Source organism: Salvelinus alpinus, chromosome 1 (genome assembly GCF_045679555.1).
Source record: "Salvelinus alpinus chromosome 1, SLU_Salpinus.1, whole genome shotgun sequence".
Classification (NCBI taxonomy): Eukaryota; Metazoa; Chordata; class Actinopteri; order Salmoniformes; family Salmonidae; genus Salvelinus; species Salvelinus alpinus.
The window spans coordinates 41,712,880-41,730,020 of NC_092086.1; the positions used below are offsets into that span (position 1 = coordinate 41,712,880).

At 44.2% G+C, this 17,141-nt stretch overlaps 2 protein-coding genes across 2 annotated transcripts; one reads left to right on the forward strand and one right to left on the reverse strand.

The window, feature by feature from the left end:
• Positions 1-222: 222 nt before the first annotated feature.
• Positions 223-7,696, forward strand: LOC139576267 (CCN family member 1-like). Its single transcript, XM_071402156.1, has 5 exons — positions 223-501; positions 1,541-1,754; positions 2,404-2,835; positions 3,197-3,375; positions 5,581-7,696. The coding sequence occupies exons 1-5, from the start codon at positions 451-453 to the stop codon at positions 5,884-5,886; spliced, it is 1,182 nt and encodes a 393-aa protein (XP_071258257.1). The 5' UTR covers positions 223-450; the 3' UTR covers positions 5,887-7,696.
• A 1,507-nt stretch (positions 7,697-9,203) lies between these two features.
• On the reverse strand, positions 9,204-16,924 carry LOC139576265 (ATP-dependent RNA helicase DDX39A). Its single transcript, XM_071402141.1, has 10 exons — positions 16,770-16,924; positions 15,597-15,809; positions 15,196-15,323; positions 14,812-15,088; positions 14,449-14,567; positions 14,177-14,308; positions 13,952-14,061; positions 13,616-13,760; positions 13,285-13,432; positions 9,204-9,421 (listed from the first exon to the last, which is right to left on the reverse strand). The coding sequence occupies exons 2-10, from the start codon at positions 15,802-15,804 to the stop codon at positions 9,405-9,407; spliced, it is 1,284 nt and encodes a 427-aa protein (XP_071258242.1). The 5' UTR covers positions 15,805-15,809; positions 16,770-16,924; the 3' UTR covers positions 9,204-9,404.
• Positions 16,925-17,141: the final 217 nt, after the last annotated feature.

A 17,141-nucleotide genomic window follows, 5' to 3' on the forward strand; every position in this document is an offset into this window, starting at 1 on the left:
CTGGACAGAGGTATGCGTGTGAAAACAACTTAAAAGCATCAATAATATTATTTTAATTCAAACATAAATAAATAAACACCAAAAGCCAGGTCCTCTTTGGAATGTAGTAATTTAGATTTTTAAATGAATGAACGCATTCATAGTTGGCCACGCCTCAAACCCCTCCTCCCCCTTTGGAATACCCTGGCCTCATGCCCGCCTCTTAATTGGCTAGACCGACTGTGGTAGGCGGAGCTGCAACAAAAAGCACGGGGACAATATATAACCGAGCTGCAAAAATGATTCGATTAAAATATGCAGGTGTTGATATTCTAGGAAGAACACTACACATTAACTGTGGAATTACTGCGCCTTGTTTGACAGTTCCCGTTGTGGGGTTTTGTCCGTGGACGTAAACAACAATTGTCTTGTGGCAGAAGTTATACTTTCATTCAATTGTCATTTGACAACATGAGGACGTTAATATTGCTTGTTCTGTTTCAAATGACGACTATTGCCTTGGTAAGTGTGTGTCATGTTTTTGTACTATTTTGGCTTCAGCCAAGCTTGTGTAAACATTGTAAATAGAAGTTCACGTGTCGGGTCGGTCTCCTGTCACCACAGTGGCGGGTAGTCAACAGACTGCACCACCGACAAGCGTACTGGTCCTCTGTCTTCAGCGTTATGAGAAATACCTTTGTGTCTCTGAATATTGCGTTAATGTGAAGGCACTGTGAATTTGATGTTACAGTTGAGTAAATGCTGTCGTTTTACCTTTACAGTGAACATTTATGGCCAGATGGTGCCACCCCACTACTAAAATATGTTTCCATAAAACTAAAATAGGGTACTGTACTCTGTAATGAAAGTGATGTTGACCACAGTGTCTTCTATACACTAAGATAGCGACAGAAAGGAACAGTGTAGTTATCTGACTCTAATGCATGACATGACAGATGATGATAACCTGACTCAAGTGCTCATGTTTTACCTTAGTTCCTGAATATCATTGGAATATTGGACAGCTACTGCCCTTTAAACCCCAGTGGCACACAAGGACCCAATTAGGGCTCCCAAACTGAGATGAAAAGTGACACATTCAGGTCTGGAAATGGATGGAACCTGCTGTGCGGAAACAATTTAGGCCCCACCACTCAATCCCCCTGGCCCAGGATGGCATGGCAGTAGAGGGATACTTTGGATAGTCTTATCCAACTGTAGACAGGCAGACCCAAAACCTTTTTATCAGGGTTATGGGGGGCTGTGGTGTTGGGACTCAGGGAGGGGGTCACATTGAATTTTTCTTCCATCCCTGCCAAGAGGAAGGCGACAGCGACAGAGGTTGGGAAAGTGTCCCTGGGGGGGGGGGGGGTCGGTGCTACTGGGTATTTAGTGAATATTTAAGCCAAACACACTTTGAAGATCTTCTGTGCTCTGTGTAGCCTGACTCCACTTGAAACAGTTTATCGTTCTATTAATGTTTAGGCTACGAACTGCCCTCATTGAAATCCTTTTTTCAATCCTCTGTATTGCACCATTCCCTCCAACCTGCCCCCTGTAGGTGAGTGCTGGCTGCCCTGTGATGTGTGAGTGTCCGGCTGGCCCCCCCTCCTGTCCCCCGGGGGTCAGCTCTGTACCTGACGGCTGTGGCTGCTGTAAGGTGTGTGCTGGCCAGCTCAACCAGGACTGCCACGACTCACACCCCTGTGACCACCACAAGGGGCTGGAGTGTAACTATGGCAATGACGTGGGCCACACTCATGGCATCTGTAGGGGTATGTACACAATACAAACGGGGTTGTCAGGGTTTAGTCTGGGGTTGTATGGATTCAATGAAAAGTGAATGTTGGTTGTCTTTGATATGGATCTGGCGTTTGAAATTGGTGCCATGTTTAGAAGAGAGAGCATCTTCCTGAGCCACACTTCTGAGAGCAGGGGGCAGAATGTATTTATCTAGGTCCGTGTGTTGCCGCATGCGCGCGCACACACAGACACACACAGGGGTATTTTTGTGAGGGGGGGGTGATTTCTATATAAAGGAGGGTGTTTGGGGGTGTTGTATGGGAGTCTCGCAGAGGGATTGAAGTGGAACGACATCGTAAACAAGTCAAAATTCCTCTCTGGACTAAGAATAGAGGCTCCTTCATTAAACTAGGGATAGAGTGTCTACTACCTCTGTCATTTCACTTCCTACTTCTAATACAGAATTAGTTCTGGACCTTTCTTGTTGATGTGCCCATTCTCTCTCTCTATTCCTTTGTCTCTTGTCCCTCTCCTCCACTTTGTTCATTTCCTCACTCAACTTGAACTCATTGTGTTTTAAGCAATAAAACCAAAGGCATGGCCATAGGCTAGTGATACCTCAGATCCTTCTACATACAGACATCATTGGCTTTCCTTTTTAAAAATATGTCTTCCTAACAGCGAAGCTCGAGGGTCGCTCCTGCGAATACAACGGACGGATCTACCAGAACGGGGAGAATTTCCAGGCTGGCTGCAAGCACCAGTGTACGTGCATTGACGGGGCGGTGGGCTGCGTGCCCCTGTGCCCCAGCCATGTGCCCCTGGCATCGCCCTCCTGCCCTGCCCCGCGCCTGGTCAAGGTGCCTGGGCAGTGCTGCCTCAGGATCGACTGCCACAAGGGCTCATCCGTTGTACCCTCAGTACACGGGCACCCACTGCCTCCAGCCTACCCGCCTTTCCCCTTCATGCCCTACCCTGCCTACCCCTACCCCAAGCCGTACCCCTACAAACCATACCCCAAGCCGTACCACTACAAACCCAAGGATACCATGGGAAACGAGCTGGTGGAGGTAGAGAAGACGTGGGACAAGCTGCGCGGGCACAACCTGGCGGGTAAGAGAGGGCGCCGTGATGTCGCCTTAGAGCGCCGTTTGTTTCCTCCCCGCAGTAAAACGCCATGTTTGTGTTTTAGCCCCTGACTCACAAACAGACCCACTGTGCACTCCTAGCCTTTCCCCTGCATCTCCCTGCATGTGTGTGTGTCAGTGTGCCATGTTTTCCACTGACTACTTGTGCACCAGAGGCACACACACCACTCTCTCCCAGCATATACCTCTGTCGTCCAGCTTTTCCTTCTCTGTAATCACCCTCCTCTATGCGTCAGTGTTGCCTGTTCTGTGAATGAGGCCAGTGTGCTTACATCTCTGTGCCTCTCCCTCTGGTCCTCTCTCCCCCACTCTCTCCTTCCATCCAGCATGGAGGCAGTTTGGAGGGCAGTGTGTGGTCCAGACCACGAGCTGGTCCCAATGCTCACGCAGCTGTGGGATGGCCGTGTCCTCTCGTGTCACCAATGACAACGCCCGGTGTAAGCTAGTGAAGGAGACGCGTCTGTGCAACATCCGGCCCTGCAGCTCCATGTCCATCCCCGTCAAGGTAAAGTGTGTGTGTAAAGGGTCTAGAAACCATAAAGAGGCAATAAACAACTTATCTTTTAGTAAACGGCCTATGTGGCATCTATATTCGTCATAAACATTTACTCGTGTCAAAATTGACTACAAAGTATAAATAGGATAATTTGGGTCATAAAGTCAGTCTCGTCCCAAATTGAGATAATTAGGAAAAAAATGGTATGTCACAGAATGAAAAGTACCACAACAGTTTTTGGGGGTTGGGTTTTTCAATCCTGCCCACAGCACCCAAGTAATCGTCAATTCAGAAACCAGTTGCACACATCCCGATCGTAATGCCCCAAGGTAAATTTGGTTTGACATTCAATATCACTACGGGGCTAGCTAAAGACCAGTAAATCACACAATGTACATGGGACAATATTTTAAAATGTCAACAGCTCCAAATTTGATTTAATTAGAAGCTGGAGAAATTAAATGCATATATTGAAAGCATTTAATTAGACAACTGAAAGATGTGAAACATGAAAATATTTACATTGTGTAATTTATTGACGGTCCCCAACTAGCCACACAGATATGCTATCAAACCAAATTTGCCATGGTTGTTCACTGGCCAGCTGAAGCTAATCGGAAGTTGGCTAGCTAGTCTACTTCCAGACAAGACCTGGTTAGACTTTTACGTTATCTAGAACAGGGGTTCCCAACCTATGGGTCACGGACCCCCATAGGGTGCGCCAACATTTCGTGGTGGGCCGTGGGACATTCCTTGATTTGAGATGACGCATACGTCGCTGACACTCGGCTAGAAACAAGTGGTAAAATGCTAGAGAAACACTCGACTGATGCACATGGGAATATTTGGTTTGGCTCTATGACATTCAGAAGTGGAGCTACGACCTTCTAAAAGTCGAGGACTCAAAGAAATTGGACTGTGCTTGAGAGGTAATCTTATACAATGTGTGACTGTCACTATCAATTGATCTATTCACTTTGTTTAAAAGAGAATATATATATATATATATATATAATTGAATTGAGATAGAACTTATCTTTGATTATCATCAAAAAGATGTCAAGAGTCTTGTTAAACTACGGAAAATTTCAGAAAATTAGCTTCAAATAACATTTTCCTAAGTACTTCACGTTAAATCAAATCAAGCTGGTCGTGTTAATAAAGGCTAAATCAATAAACAATCACGTCAAAAATAAAAGGGGGGCCCAACTTTTTTTACGTGGAAAAGGGGGCCCTGGAGGAAAAAAGGTTGGGAACCCTTGATCTAGAAGAGTGACTGTGTACTGTTTTTGGCAGAGTGAAAGTACAAACGCTTCTTACACACACCCACATCAAAGCAGTCCATGACCCAAAACACGTTCTGTCGCATTTCCTAATGAGAATTGAAACCGAGGCTAATTCAGGAAGTTCAGCCCGCCTTTAAGGAAGGGATTGCAGCGGTCACCATTTCTGTGGCAACCATTTAATAGTCCCTGTCTTCATACATTGTAGGTACATGTATTTAGGTCAATGCCTGCATCCCAGTCTAAACCTTAAGAGACTGTGGACAGGGGTGTGCCCACATCCATATTAATATCATGGTATTAAGTGCCCCTCCCTCCGGCAAGCTCCCCCAGTGTGGGTCTGAGCCCACTCTATTCACAGTACTGTTGCTGTGGAACAAGTTCAACTGAACTGTGAATGGAAAAAGCATCATTAGAAGACCTAAAGACTAACAGTACAAGGCACCAAATTGTTGTGACAGTGGAATGTAGAGACTCTTATCCTTGAGTTCTGTGGGAGCTAACATGTAGCCACATCCACCATGCTACCAGCCTCGCCCACTCTGCCCAGGTCTGTGTGTTGTGTTAATAGGCCCTTGTGTGTATGACGCAAAGCGCTCTCTATTCTCCCACTCCCTCGCTTTCTCTTGTTTCATGTAACACCCTTAAAACGCTCTCCACATCTCACCAGAGCAATGATTCACTGATGAGTCTGGTTGTCAGGCACCTGTCTTAATGTTCTCCCTGTGTTTTGAGAGTTGTTGGGGCGTTAATGTGACACTATGCCACATCATAACTGTTGGATGCCCACCCACCCATACCATCACCATGCCCCTCTAGCCCTGGTCTTGTTGTTTTGACCTTTCCTCAGATTCTCTCCCTGTGCCAGCATAACTGCAGTTGTGGTTCACTGGGATTGTACAGTGACTAACCCAGACTCTCTTCTCCACAGAAAGGGAGGAAGTGCTCCCGTACCCACAAGGCCCCAGAGCCCCTGCGTCTGTCCTATGCTGGCTGCCGCAGCACGCGTCTCTACCGGCCCAACTACTGCGGCGTGTGTGTGGACGGCCGCTGCTGCTCACCCCGCCGCACACGCACCACCTCCGTGACCTTTGCCTGCCCTGATGGCGAGCACTTCGACCACTCCGTCATGTTCGTGCAGTCCTGCAAGTGCAGTGATAAGTGCAGTCATCTGAACGAGGTTGCCCTCCCGCCCCAGCAGTGGCTCTACGGAGACACACACAAGTTCACCGACTAGCGTCCCCCTCAAATCCCTTACTCATTCCCCATCACTTTTACCCCCCCCCCCCCCCCTGCCAAAGCAGTCCTAAGAGTAACTTTGAGTAGACACTAGCCAAATGCAAAGATCCCCCACCACCCTCCTGGAGAATGTTTTGGGAGACCTGGGTGAAGGAATTTGATTGGTTGATCTGCATTCTGGACAGAGATGAGTGACTAGTGCCGGCCTTAGAGTAGACACCCGGTCCATTGTGGTTAATCAACCGGAATCACCAAAGTGTGTAAATGGACAAATATGGATTTGTCCAGCCACCATTTTGTCACTCCCCATGCACTCCTGTACTCTGGGACTGAACCCGCACTGTGGGGACAATAGAGAAAGGTGGGACACACCCAATGCAGACTCCAACCCAGCTGCTGCAAACACACCCAGTAGACTTGTGGATGTGGGATGGTAAGGTGTTACATTTCATGGTGACTGCCAGCATAGAATAGGCCTGTCAATGGCAAGCAGGTCTGGTTTGAGTGGAAGGAGAATCAGACTCGCATAGCAACAGTGACTTCTCCAGTAGATTTCCAATACCTGCTATTTGCGTAACCAAATGAAGAAACTAAAAGACAATGTTTTTGTGGGACAGAAGATGGAAACTCCACAGAATGCTCTGGAAGGAACATTTGTAAAGATATTTATTGTTGTGACAGACGATGACAGTGGTTGCCAATGAGAGAAGCGATGCTATGTTTGGAGCGGCATGACCGGAGGGCCCTGAGAGAGACAAAACAGCTGAGATCTGTCAGCAGAGAGGGCAGTTCCATGAGGTCTGGGACTTGACCCCTGGTCACACCAGTGTTCACTGTAATCAAACAGCCACATTACCTGAGCAATAGTGGATGACAACTCCAAGGAGAGATGTTATGGTTAGAGACAGACTGGCACAGTACCTGTTGGCTGAGTGTGTGTGATTGGTCCAATATCTAATAACCAGTCTCCATTTTCTTACTCCTCTATGCCTCAGCCCTGAAACAGAGACATTTAACCTAGCGCCAGCGGAACAAGCCTCGGATTCTGGCATTGAGAAGTCGTGTTGCTGATTTGACGCAAATTACAATCCTGACTGAGGGGTAGAAAGAACCTCAGCCACCCTCTGGTTTGTTATAAAAATGGCTGCATATGAAGTAAACATGTAATTTGTAACTAGCGGGCGGGACTGTTTTACACTCAATCTGGCCTGTAATCTAGCAACCGATCCACAATACTCCACAAAAAAAACCTCTTACTCATGTTGCTTTATGTTTGAGGCGTCTAAATCCGCTCTCTGCCATTGAAGGTTGACATGTCAACGATATCATGCTCATTAGAGACTGAAGCAGACATGAGGACACTACAAAGGGATCAGCACTACAGCAGTTACAAATGGCCTCCTTTGCATAGACATGTGTCAGTAGTCGGTTATAGCACCTCGAAGAGATTAGCATACCAGTTGTCTGAAGTTGTAGGTTAAGATTCTGTATTGGTGAGACATGGACCTCTTTAGAATTACTGAAGGATTGATCATTCATGTACCTTAGCCTTGTTCATGACTGAATCTGAGTGGTATCTGACTAAAATATGTAATTCGCATGCTTTTCCCTCATACTTTTCATGGATTCAAATATTGAAGCCAATATTATATTGTAGTCCATGAGTGTTGTATTTTTCTATGATTCAACTTTTTGTACAACTTCTAGGTTGGGACAGGCTTTCATAGTTGCCTCACAGCCTGTTAGGTGATTGACTTTGTAAAATAAAAATGGATGTTCTGATTGGTTAGACACTGCCATCACTCTTACCCATGTAGATTGTGATTTGAGAAGTCTTTGGTTTTATAACTGGACACTATAGAGCAGCCGTGTACAGATGCATCCTTGTTTGCCGTATACAGACCAATCCATTTGAGTTATAACTTAAAACCAATTAACCAGTCCATGTATAGCTAGCACTGAGCAAGTCTTGGTTTTGTGATGTGGGCACAGCACACACTGCCATTTGAAATCTCTGCACTTTTATAGAGCAAGTGATTGACAACTTGTATAAAAGCATATCTGGTTGTTTTGTCCACAGGGTAATTGAGTTCATGCTGCATTTGGAATAAAAAGTATGTTGATGTATTACCAAATGAACAAGTGCACCCTTTCAGTTCTGCCTAGAGTACAGCTACAACCGGAAGTGAATTACGTAGAAGGTTGGGAGATTTAGGTTAAGGGTTAGCTAAAAGAAATATCCTAAACAGCTACAAGTCACGCCTGCACTCCTAGCTCCCAAACTGTCGGCCTTCTCCCTACCGTTCTCAGCGTCGCCCACAACTGGGTCATGTGAACTACAAACCCGACGTGGGGTGTCACCGTTAAGAAACGTGTCTTTGCGATACAGCTTTCGAAAAATAAGGCCCTCATCTTAAAATCAGCGAGAAATAATTCAAATAAGATTGTATAGCAGTTTCACAGATCTATACAGGTGCATCTGACACAGCTAACGTTACTCTTCCATATGGTCGGGGCAAGCTACATAGATAATCCGCACAGTTGCTCACATCCATCAGTTGCCCGTAAACAAACACTAACATGGAGATATGGTCTGGTGGGAACACCAACACGATTAAAAAGTTATATACACATTAAACCTGTGTTTTGGAAAATAAATTTGCTGATATGAAAGGTCTTGTGCTTCCAGACGCCTTCGTCCAATGACTTCTGTAATGAAACCGAGGTATTATCAACGGCTATACTCCCTTTAGTCACAACCCTGTTTCACTAAAGATATCTGGGAAAATATGGTTCAAACACTACACAGAGATGTGGCCAATTAGCATTAATAGGTTGTTTTATTTGACAGCAAACGCTTATAACCGTTTGATTCCTGTATAAATAATTGTACCATTAGTCAGATATGCGGTTACGCAATGGAAGGATGCCGCAGATGCCCCGCTCCCATTAATAGAGCCATGATCACTGGGGTCAGTCATGCACCAGCAGACACTATGGTTCTTCCAAATAAGCTGTGATGGTCCCTCCTTTTACAAGCCCTTACAAAGAATGAAGTTGTGCCTAGATTTCCCAGCGAGCCAACATGCAACCACCACATGCTTGGGACTTAAAGTAATTTCGAAGAAGCCCTTTATACACTTTCCTGATGTTGCATTTTAGATTTGGCCCAACGTTTGTAAGCTTGCATTAAATCAATCTGAATGGGGAATTGATGGTTCCAATTAACTAGCAAAAAAGTCACTTGAAGAATTTCATAATACGCACACCATTGTAAGTAACATGTAACCTGTCAAATTAGACAAGAAACTGGAATTTTATAAAAAGTTAATTTCATTGACCAAAAGCAAACCACAACAAAATTAAAACCAGACAACCCCCAATGATACATTAAAATAAAAATACATTTGGTGAACAGTCAAGGAACAGAGCTTTAAAATAAAACAGTGAGGAAGGTTTTTCATCCAAACAAGGACAGATTCAGGGTTAGGGGACATTTCTTCTGGGATGGAGGACTCATCTGGACTGCTCAACTAGAAAGAAAAAAAAGTGGTGGGTGAGAAAGGAGAAGAGACACTGTCCTGAAGACCATCTCCATAAGCAACAGCTGGGCATTCAGCTTTTCACCGTACGTTTAAACATGTACGGAGTCTCCATTCACTAAGACCTACCCAGTTTAGGGCTGACCCCACATTTGTGTCTTTATGGCACATAAGAAACCCGTGAGTCGCGCATGTCTCAGTGGACTAATCCACTGGAGGCCACAGGGATGGCACAGTCCAAGGGGATTGTGGCGAAGAGGCACAAAACACCTCTCCAGAACACGCTCCCGCCAATTCACTGTGAGAATTGTTTGCCCTTTGTTAGTGTCTATCAATTCCCCATTACGTCACCAGTAGTACATTTACCATTGATTCACAATTTCTAATCTACAATGTTTGTTAACCATAATTTCTGTTTATGCGTTTAATATTATTAGTCTTACTGTTCATTGTCAGAGCGCACAACCTATGCTACACTTGTAAGAAACAACTTCAGATGTATTTAATTCCATTTACTAATTGTCTTTTGTTTAAAGTGCTCCTGTCAATGTTGAGTAAGGATGGTTAACTGACTACGTATAGATTTAGGCCTAAGGCTACATGGTCTGCTTGCAAATGTAGACATATATATATATATATATTTTTTTTTTAACTATTGTTAAAAGTGCCCATTTGGGGATGTGACTGCATTTCTGATTGGCTTAACTCACCACCACTAATGAGTTGGAGCTTTAAAGTAACTTATCACCTCAGAAACAGCAAGTAAATAAAGTCTGTTAAGTAACTATTGTCACTCAATGTATGTATTTAAAATCTTTCCTGCCCTGTCTTTTTTGATAACCACTGAGTGAAAGGGAAAAATGTCATGCTCTGATCCAGTAAAAAAAATAATAATAACATTTAAAAAAATAGGCCTACCTGATTACTTCTTAACCCTTGCGCAAATAGCCTACAGTGGTTTCTGTTCAGAGCTCACTGGTGCAGCAAAACAGGATATTTTATATCATGTTGCAAGTTCACTAGCGCACGGGTCAGGCTGGACCCAATTGATAATGTTTTGAGTTTGTTGCAGACAGGCCATGCGTAGCCAATGCGATTTATAGGATATTTACTGATGAAGTCAGAAGTTTACAAACACCTTAGCCAAATACATTTAACCCTAGCAAATATTCCATGTCCTAGGTCAGTTAGGATCACCACTATTTTAAGAATGTGAAATGATAGAATAATAGGAGAAAATTATTTCAGCTTTTATTTCTTTCACATTCCCAGCGGGTCAGAAGTTTACATGCACTAAATTAGTATTTGGTAGCATTGCCTTTTAATTGTTAAACTTGTCAAACGTTTAGGGTAGCCTTCCACAAGAAAGTTGGGTGAATTCTGGCCCATTCCTGACAGAGTTGGTGTAACCGAGTCAGGTTTGTAGGCCTCCTTGCACGCACACGCTTTTTCATTTCAAATTTTCTATAGGATTGAGATCAGGGCTTTGTGATGGCCACTCCAATACCTTGACTTTGTTGTCCTTAAGCCATTTTGCCACAACTTTGGAAGTATGCTTGGGGTCATTGTCCATTTGCGACCAAGCTTTAACTTCCTGACTGATGTGTTGAGATGTTGCTTCAATATATCCACAAATTTTCCTCATGATGCCATCTATTTTGTGAAATGCACCAGTCCCTCCTGCAGCAAAGCTCCCCTACAACATGCTGCCACCCCCATGCGTCGCGGTTGGGATGGTGTTCTTCAGCTTGCAAGCCTCCCCCTTTTTCCTCCAAACATAACAATGGTCATTATGGCCAAACAGTTCTATTTTTGTTTCATCAGACCAGAGGAAATTTCTCCAAAAAGTAAGATCTTTGTCCTCATGTGCAGTTGCAAACCGTAGTCTGGCTTTTTATGGCAGTTTTGGAGCAGTGGCTTCTTCCTTGCTGAGCAGCCTTTCAGGTTATGTCGATATAGGACTCGTTTTACTGTGGATATAGATACTTTTGAACCTGTTTCCTCCAGCATCTTCACAAGGTCCTTTGCTGTTGTTCTGGGATTGATTTGCACATTCATCTCTAGGAGACAGAACGCGTCTCCTTTGTGAGCGGCATGACAGCTGCGTGGTCCTGTGGTGTTTATAATTGCGTACTATTGTTTGTACAGATGAACGTGGTACCTTCAGGCGTTTGGAAATTGCTCCCAAGGATGAACCAGACTTGTGGAGGTCTACATTTTTTTCTGAGGTCTTGGCTGATTTCTTTTGGTTTCCCCACAATGTCAAGCAAAGAGGCACCGAGTTTGAGGGGAGGCCTTAAAATACATCCTCAGGTACACCCCTTTATGACCCAAATGATGGGCGGCAGATAGTCCAGCGCTCAAAACACTAGACTAGTAACCGAAATGTTGCAAGATCGTGTCAGCTCGGGGATACGATTTTTCAAAAGGTAAAATCTGTCGTTCTTCCCCTGAACAAGGTAGTTAACCCACTGATCCTAGGCCGTAATTGAAAATAAGAATTTGTTCTTAACCAACTTGCCTAGTTAAATAAACTCGTTTAAAAAATAAAATAAAAATAAATAAAAAAAGTGCCTATCAGAAGCTTCTAAAGCCATGACATTTACCGGAATTTTCCAATCCGTTTAAAGGCAGTCAACTTAGTGTATGTAAACTTCTGACCCACTGGAATTGTGATACAGTGAATTATTAGTGAAATAATCTGTCTGTAAACAATTGTTGGAATGGTAGATGTCCTAACCGACTTGCCAAAACTATAGTTTGTTAACAAGGGTGGAGTGGTTGAAAAACCAGTTAATGACTCCAACCTAAGTGTATGTAAACTTCCGATTTCAACTGTGTATGTGATATATATTTTTAATCACAATATTAATCTGCAGCCTACAATGTTTCTATTTGTTGGCATCTTTTACATAGTTGGCAATAGAAGTGACTTTTATATGTGTATATAATTTATTACCACTGTTCCATGAAAAAGTGAATATGAAACCCTTAACTGGCACACAAATTGGTAGAAATTGACTAAATTGGCATTCCACATGAAAAAGGTTGCCGACCCCTGGTGTAACGTATTACTGTCAACTTCAGGAGCATAACGGCAGAATCTGAAGGCCAGCAGGATGGTCATGTACAGGTTCTCTGGCTCCGGAGTCATTTGTTTATTTCATCAAAATGTGTACTTAACGCACGTGTCAAACTCATTCTAGAGGGAAGAGTGTCTAAGGGCTTTCGCTCCTCCCTTAGACTTAATTCATCAATCAAGGTCACTGTTTAGTAAGGAACTCTACACCTGGTTGTGTAGGTCTTAATTGAAAGGAGAAACCAAAACCCAGCAGACACTAGGCCCTCCATGGAACGAGTTTGACACCCCTGGCTTAAAGCATCAGACAAGCTCTATGGAAAAAATATATAAATAACACTTTAAAATGTCGACCAACTGATTGTCAAAAGAACAGATGACTTTCGGGTGGCAAAGATATTGTGTGGAGGACAGCCCTACGTGGCAGTCCAATTCTCTCTAGTCATCACCATTACTCAGGGAGTTATTATACCAGGCAATTATCTTGGGGGTTTCAATGAGCTAACAATATCCCCCTGACCTTTCAGGCCCAGTATTAGAGTACTAATGATTAACAAATGTGGCATACCCCAGGCACATTGACGTTTGTTATGATCGCCAAGTCACTTTGACCCGCTTCACTACATTCATTCCCTTTTAACATTGAATTAAACAATTATCAGCAGACAGTGACAAAGATCACTTTTTATTCTTAAAAGTTGAGTAATAGTTATGCCAGTTTGAATGGAGAAACCTCCATGGGAGGCTGCATGTATAAGGATGGAGAGAGCCTTACTGTAAGTGGAGATGTCGATCTCTTCTGGCAGCTCGGCCACATTGACCTCAAAGCGGTCCTGCACGTCATTCAAAGTCTTGGCATCGGTCTCGTCTGACACAAAGGTCACAGCCAGACCCTTGGTTCCAAACCGCCCAGCACGGGCCACCTGAGGGGCAAGAGGGTCAGATGGGAGTGACAACTCAAATAATATGAGCCTTTAGAGGGAGCTCTACAGAGGCCAATGACAAGTTAATGAAATCGTCAGATGCCATCATTGAAATGGGTATTTGGAAATACCATTCACAACCAGAAGACAGGTGTTTGAGGCTCCTTCAGTTATGTGACTCACCCTGTGTAAGTAGGTGTCCGAGTCCTCAGGCATGTCGTAATTGAAGACAATATTGACCCGCTCAATATCCATCCCTCGGCCAAACAGGTTGGTGGCCACCAAGATCCGCCTTTGAAAGTCCTTGAACTGCTGGTACCGGGACAGCCTGGGGATAGACAGCCAGAGAGGATTAACACAGCTGCTATAGATATTACTAGATGTAGAGGCTGCCCTTTGAAGGCAACTATGTGTTGAGTTAATTGAAGAGGCTTTCAGCTACATAAAAAGTCAGCATTTGGGGCTCCATTTCAGTTGAGATATGAGAAAAAAGCGTGCATGTAAGCAACAGAGACTGACCTCTCCTCCTGAGCCATGCCCCTGTGGATGGCAATGGCAGGGAAGTTCTGTTCCACCAGTAGCTGAGAGAGCGCCACACAGCGCTGCACTGACTTGACAAAGATTACCACCTAGAGGTACACAGGAGACATTACAGAAATATAGCAAACAGATTTACAAGGAAACAGCACAAATACAAATACTTTTTACAGGGATAAAAGTTACACCATTAGTGTGTGGGTTTACCTGGTTGAACTCCAGCACATCAAGCAGGTCAAAGAGCTTGCGGTTCTTCTCGCTGTCCTTCAGCTTGCAGTAGTACTGCTGCAGACCGTGCAGCGTCAGCTTGGTCTCATCATCTACAAACACCTCCATGGGCTACAGGAGACAGAGCATGTCACTTCAGAACAACAAAAATCTTTCTATTAAGTCAATGCAAAGATGTGCTGTTTTACAAACAACTTGAGTCCATAACCGCATGAAGTGGCAGTGCTACCCCCTGCTGGCCCTGTACTCACATCCTGCATGAACTTGCGGCAGACCGGTCGAATCTCCTTGCTGAGGGTGGCGCTGAACATCATGCACTGCTTCTCATGTGGTGTTAGCCTGAAGATGTCCTGTACGTCACGCCTCATGTCTGAAACATGAGAGAAATGGGACCATGGATAAGTCTCAAACTACCCCCCAGAACAGCCAAGACATCCATTTTACTCAAGAGATAACAGATTTCCATGGGGGAAACCCTTGTTCACACGTTACATTCAAGATTGCAATTGATAGAAATCATTTTCCAGGGGGGTAAATAACAAAAATGGGTTGGATTAAAAGTCGAGTGAAAAGGCACATTTCCAAAAAGGACAGCAATAATAAGCAGGACTCACCCAACTGCTCCAGCATCTTGTCACACTCATCCAGGACAAAGTGCTTGACGTTCTTTAGGTTGAGGGTCTTGTTGCGGATGAGGGCCAGGATTCGGCCAGGGGTTCCCACCACAATGTGAGGGCAGTTCTTCTTCAGCACATCCTCATCCTTCTTGATAGACAGGCCCCCGAAGAACACGGCTGCCTTGACTGTGGGCATGTACTTGGAGAAACGCTCGTACTCTTTGCTGATCTGGAAGGCCAGCTCTCGTGTGTGGCACATTACCAGAACTGACACCTAGAGGAAAGAGTAGTATTTCATGCGAATAGATCACCTGTGGGTTATGCATAACAAATATTTGAAACTTGACATTCCAGAGACATTTGCAGAATGCAGATACTGACCTGTCCATCCACAGGCTCTATCTGCTGTAGTGTGGCAAGAACAAACACTGCCGTTTTGCCCATACCAGACTTGGCCTGACACAGGATGTCCATGCCCAGGATGGCCTGAGGGATGCACTCATGTTGAACTGGAAAACAATGAGGGATTTGGTCAGTACACCCGAATGCAGTTCACCATCTTTATCTGAACAAAAAAAAGCCATTGTTTACCATAACACACCTTGGACAACACATGCACTGTTTTGACAAGTGGTCCATCAACACCCAATGACGATGGACACTCAGCCATCTATACACTGTCCTCCTATACATGCACTCCATTGTATCCACAGACATGCCACTCAGCTATTCATGACCTCCATTTATGCCACTCCCAGCACTCGTCCACCCATTGCACTCACCTTCAGATGGATGCTCAAAGCCACAGTCGACAATAGCGCGGAGCAGCTCTGGTTTGAGCAGGAAGTCTCTGAAGCCAGAGCTGTGGATGGAGACATAGGAGCCCTTCACCTCCTTCTTGCCTGCTGGGGCAGTAGTCTCCGGGGCTCCTTGAGGCTCCTCGTCCTCTTCATAGTCCAGCAGCTCATTGTCAACGTCATTCTCAGCCATTATGTCTACAGAAATAATTTTTTAGAAGGAGGGTGGGGGAAGAATAATGGCTGGTCATTCACACTAGCTGTCACCATTTGCGTTTGACTAAAGATTGTCCCTGAGACCATATATTTTTTTATAAAAAGATGTATTCAATTAGGAGATTTTGTAGTTAACAGACCAACATCGCCACTATCTATGGTAACGTTAGTCTATATCTGAGCCATTTAAGTTAACATTCAGTAACACCAAACCATCATAACGTTTAAATAAATCATGACGTTGACAGTTGCAGGAAACGTCTCAAACTAGCTACGCCATGACTATACAGTTAAGTTACGTAGTTAACTAGTTGCAAACTATCCACGTTCAACAGCAAAATAAACAGCTCAATTATGTATTACAAACAAAACCAGGGCCATGGTTGCTAGCTAGCAATTTGTAATAAATGGTAAGCAACTACAAAAGGTTCCGTCAACAACGGTTGGTATTGGCTAGCTCCGTAGCTTGTTTACGAGTAAAATTAGAGATATCTCTGCTATCTCTATACATCCGTATAGTAACGCAAACAATGTCATGAATCGACTCTGCCGTTGCCGCACACAGCTCAGGCCAACCTAGTTAGCTAAATTACTAGCAGTTCTAGTAGCTAACGTTAACTAATAAAACTATCAATGTAGCGAGCTATCGAACTAAACCAAATACTGTCCAAATTACACAACATGTAGTCACACGTGGCTAACTCCAATGTTTTGCACGACTTGGATCGGTTTTGGTTAGCTAACGTTAGTCCTAGCCTAGCTAGCAAAATAGCCTTCGTTATTTTCAGATGCCTTGCTCAGAACTAACACAGCTTACATTGCATTTGCCAATATCTTGCTTATCCGAAAACCATCAAAAGCTGTTGGTAATTTCTAATACAACTACGAGAACCAGAATATTGCCAAAAGGACACAAATAAGCAATATTAGCTATTGTCTTACCTTACAGTGATGTTACAATTCAACCTCCAAAAAATACTGCTCAAAACCACATGGAGAGGAGGCCTCAGTTTATACGACAAGCCGGAACTTCCGCCTCCACAAAATACATCAATATCATTGGTTGGTCTACGTGTCAATTTAACGAAACTACTCCTAATCGTATCACGATTGGCCAAATTAAGCTGTCAATCATCAGTGACGATAGGTACTGCTGACAAAGATTTTTTATAACTAACCAAGATAGGCCACAGACTGTCGTTTCCAATGGGAAATAGTGGGCAAAAGCCAAGCACGAGCTAGCGAGATCCTATTAGCCAGTTCTAGCATGCATCTGCATATTTCCGTTAGGGAACGCCTACTCTGTGAAGTGCG

Coding starts and splice junctions, on each gene's coding strand:
- LOC139576265 (XM_071402141.1), bottom strand. CDS start 15,804: ATGGCTGAGAATGACGTTGACAATGAGCTGCTGGACTATGAAGAGGAC. Junction 15,324..15,596: donor CTTTGAGCATCCATCTGAAG/GTGAGTGCAATG, acceptor ATTGTTTTCCAG/TTCAACATGAGTGCATCCCT. Junction 14,062..14,176: donor ATGTGCTGGAGTTCAACCAG/GTAAACCCACAC, acceptor GTGTACCTCTAG/GTGGTAATCTTTGTCAAGTC.
- LOC139576267 (XM_071402156.1), top strand. CDS start 451: ATGAGGACGTTAATATTGCTTGTTCTGTTTCAAATGACGACTATTGCC. Junction 502..1,540: donor AAATGACGACTATTGCCTTG/GTAAGTGTGTGT, acceptor TGCCCCCTGTAG/GTGAGTGCTGGCTGCCCTGT. Junction 1,755..2,403: donor CACTCATGGCATCTGTAGGG/GTATGTACACAA, acceptor TCTTCCTAACAG/CGAAGCTCGAGGGTCGCTCC.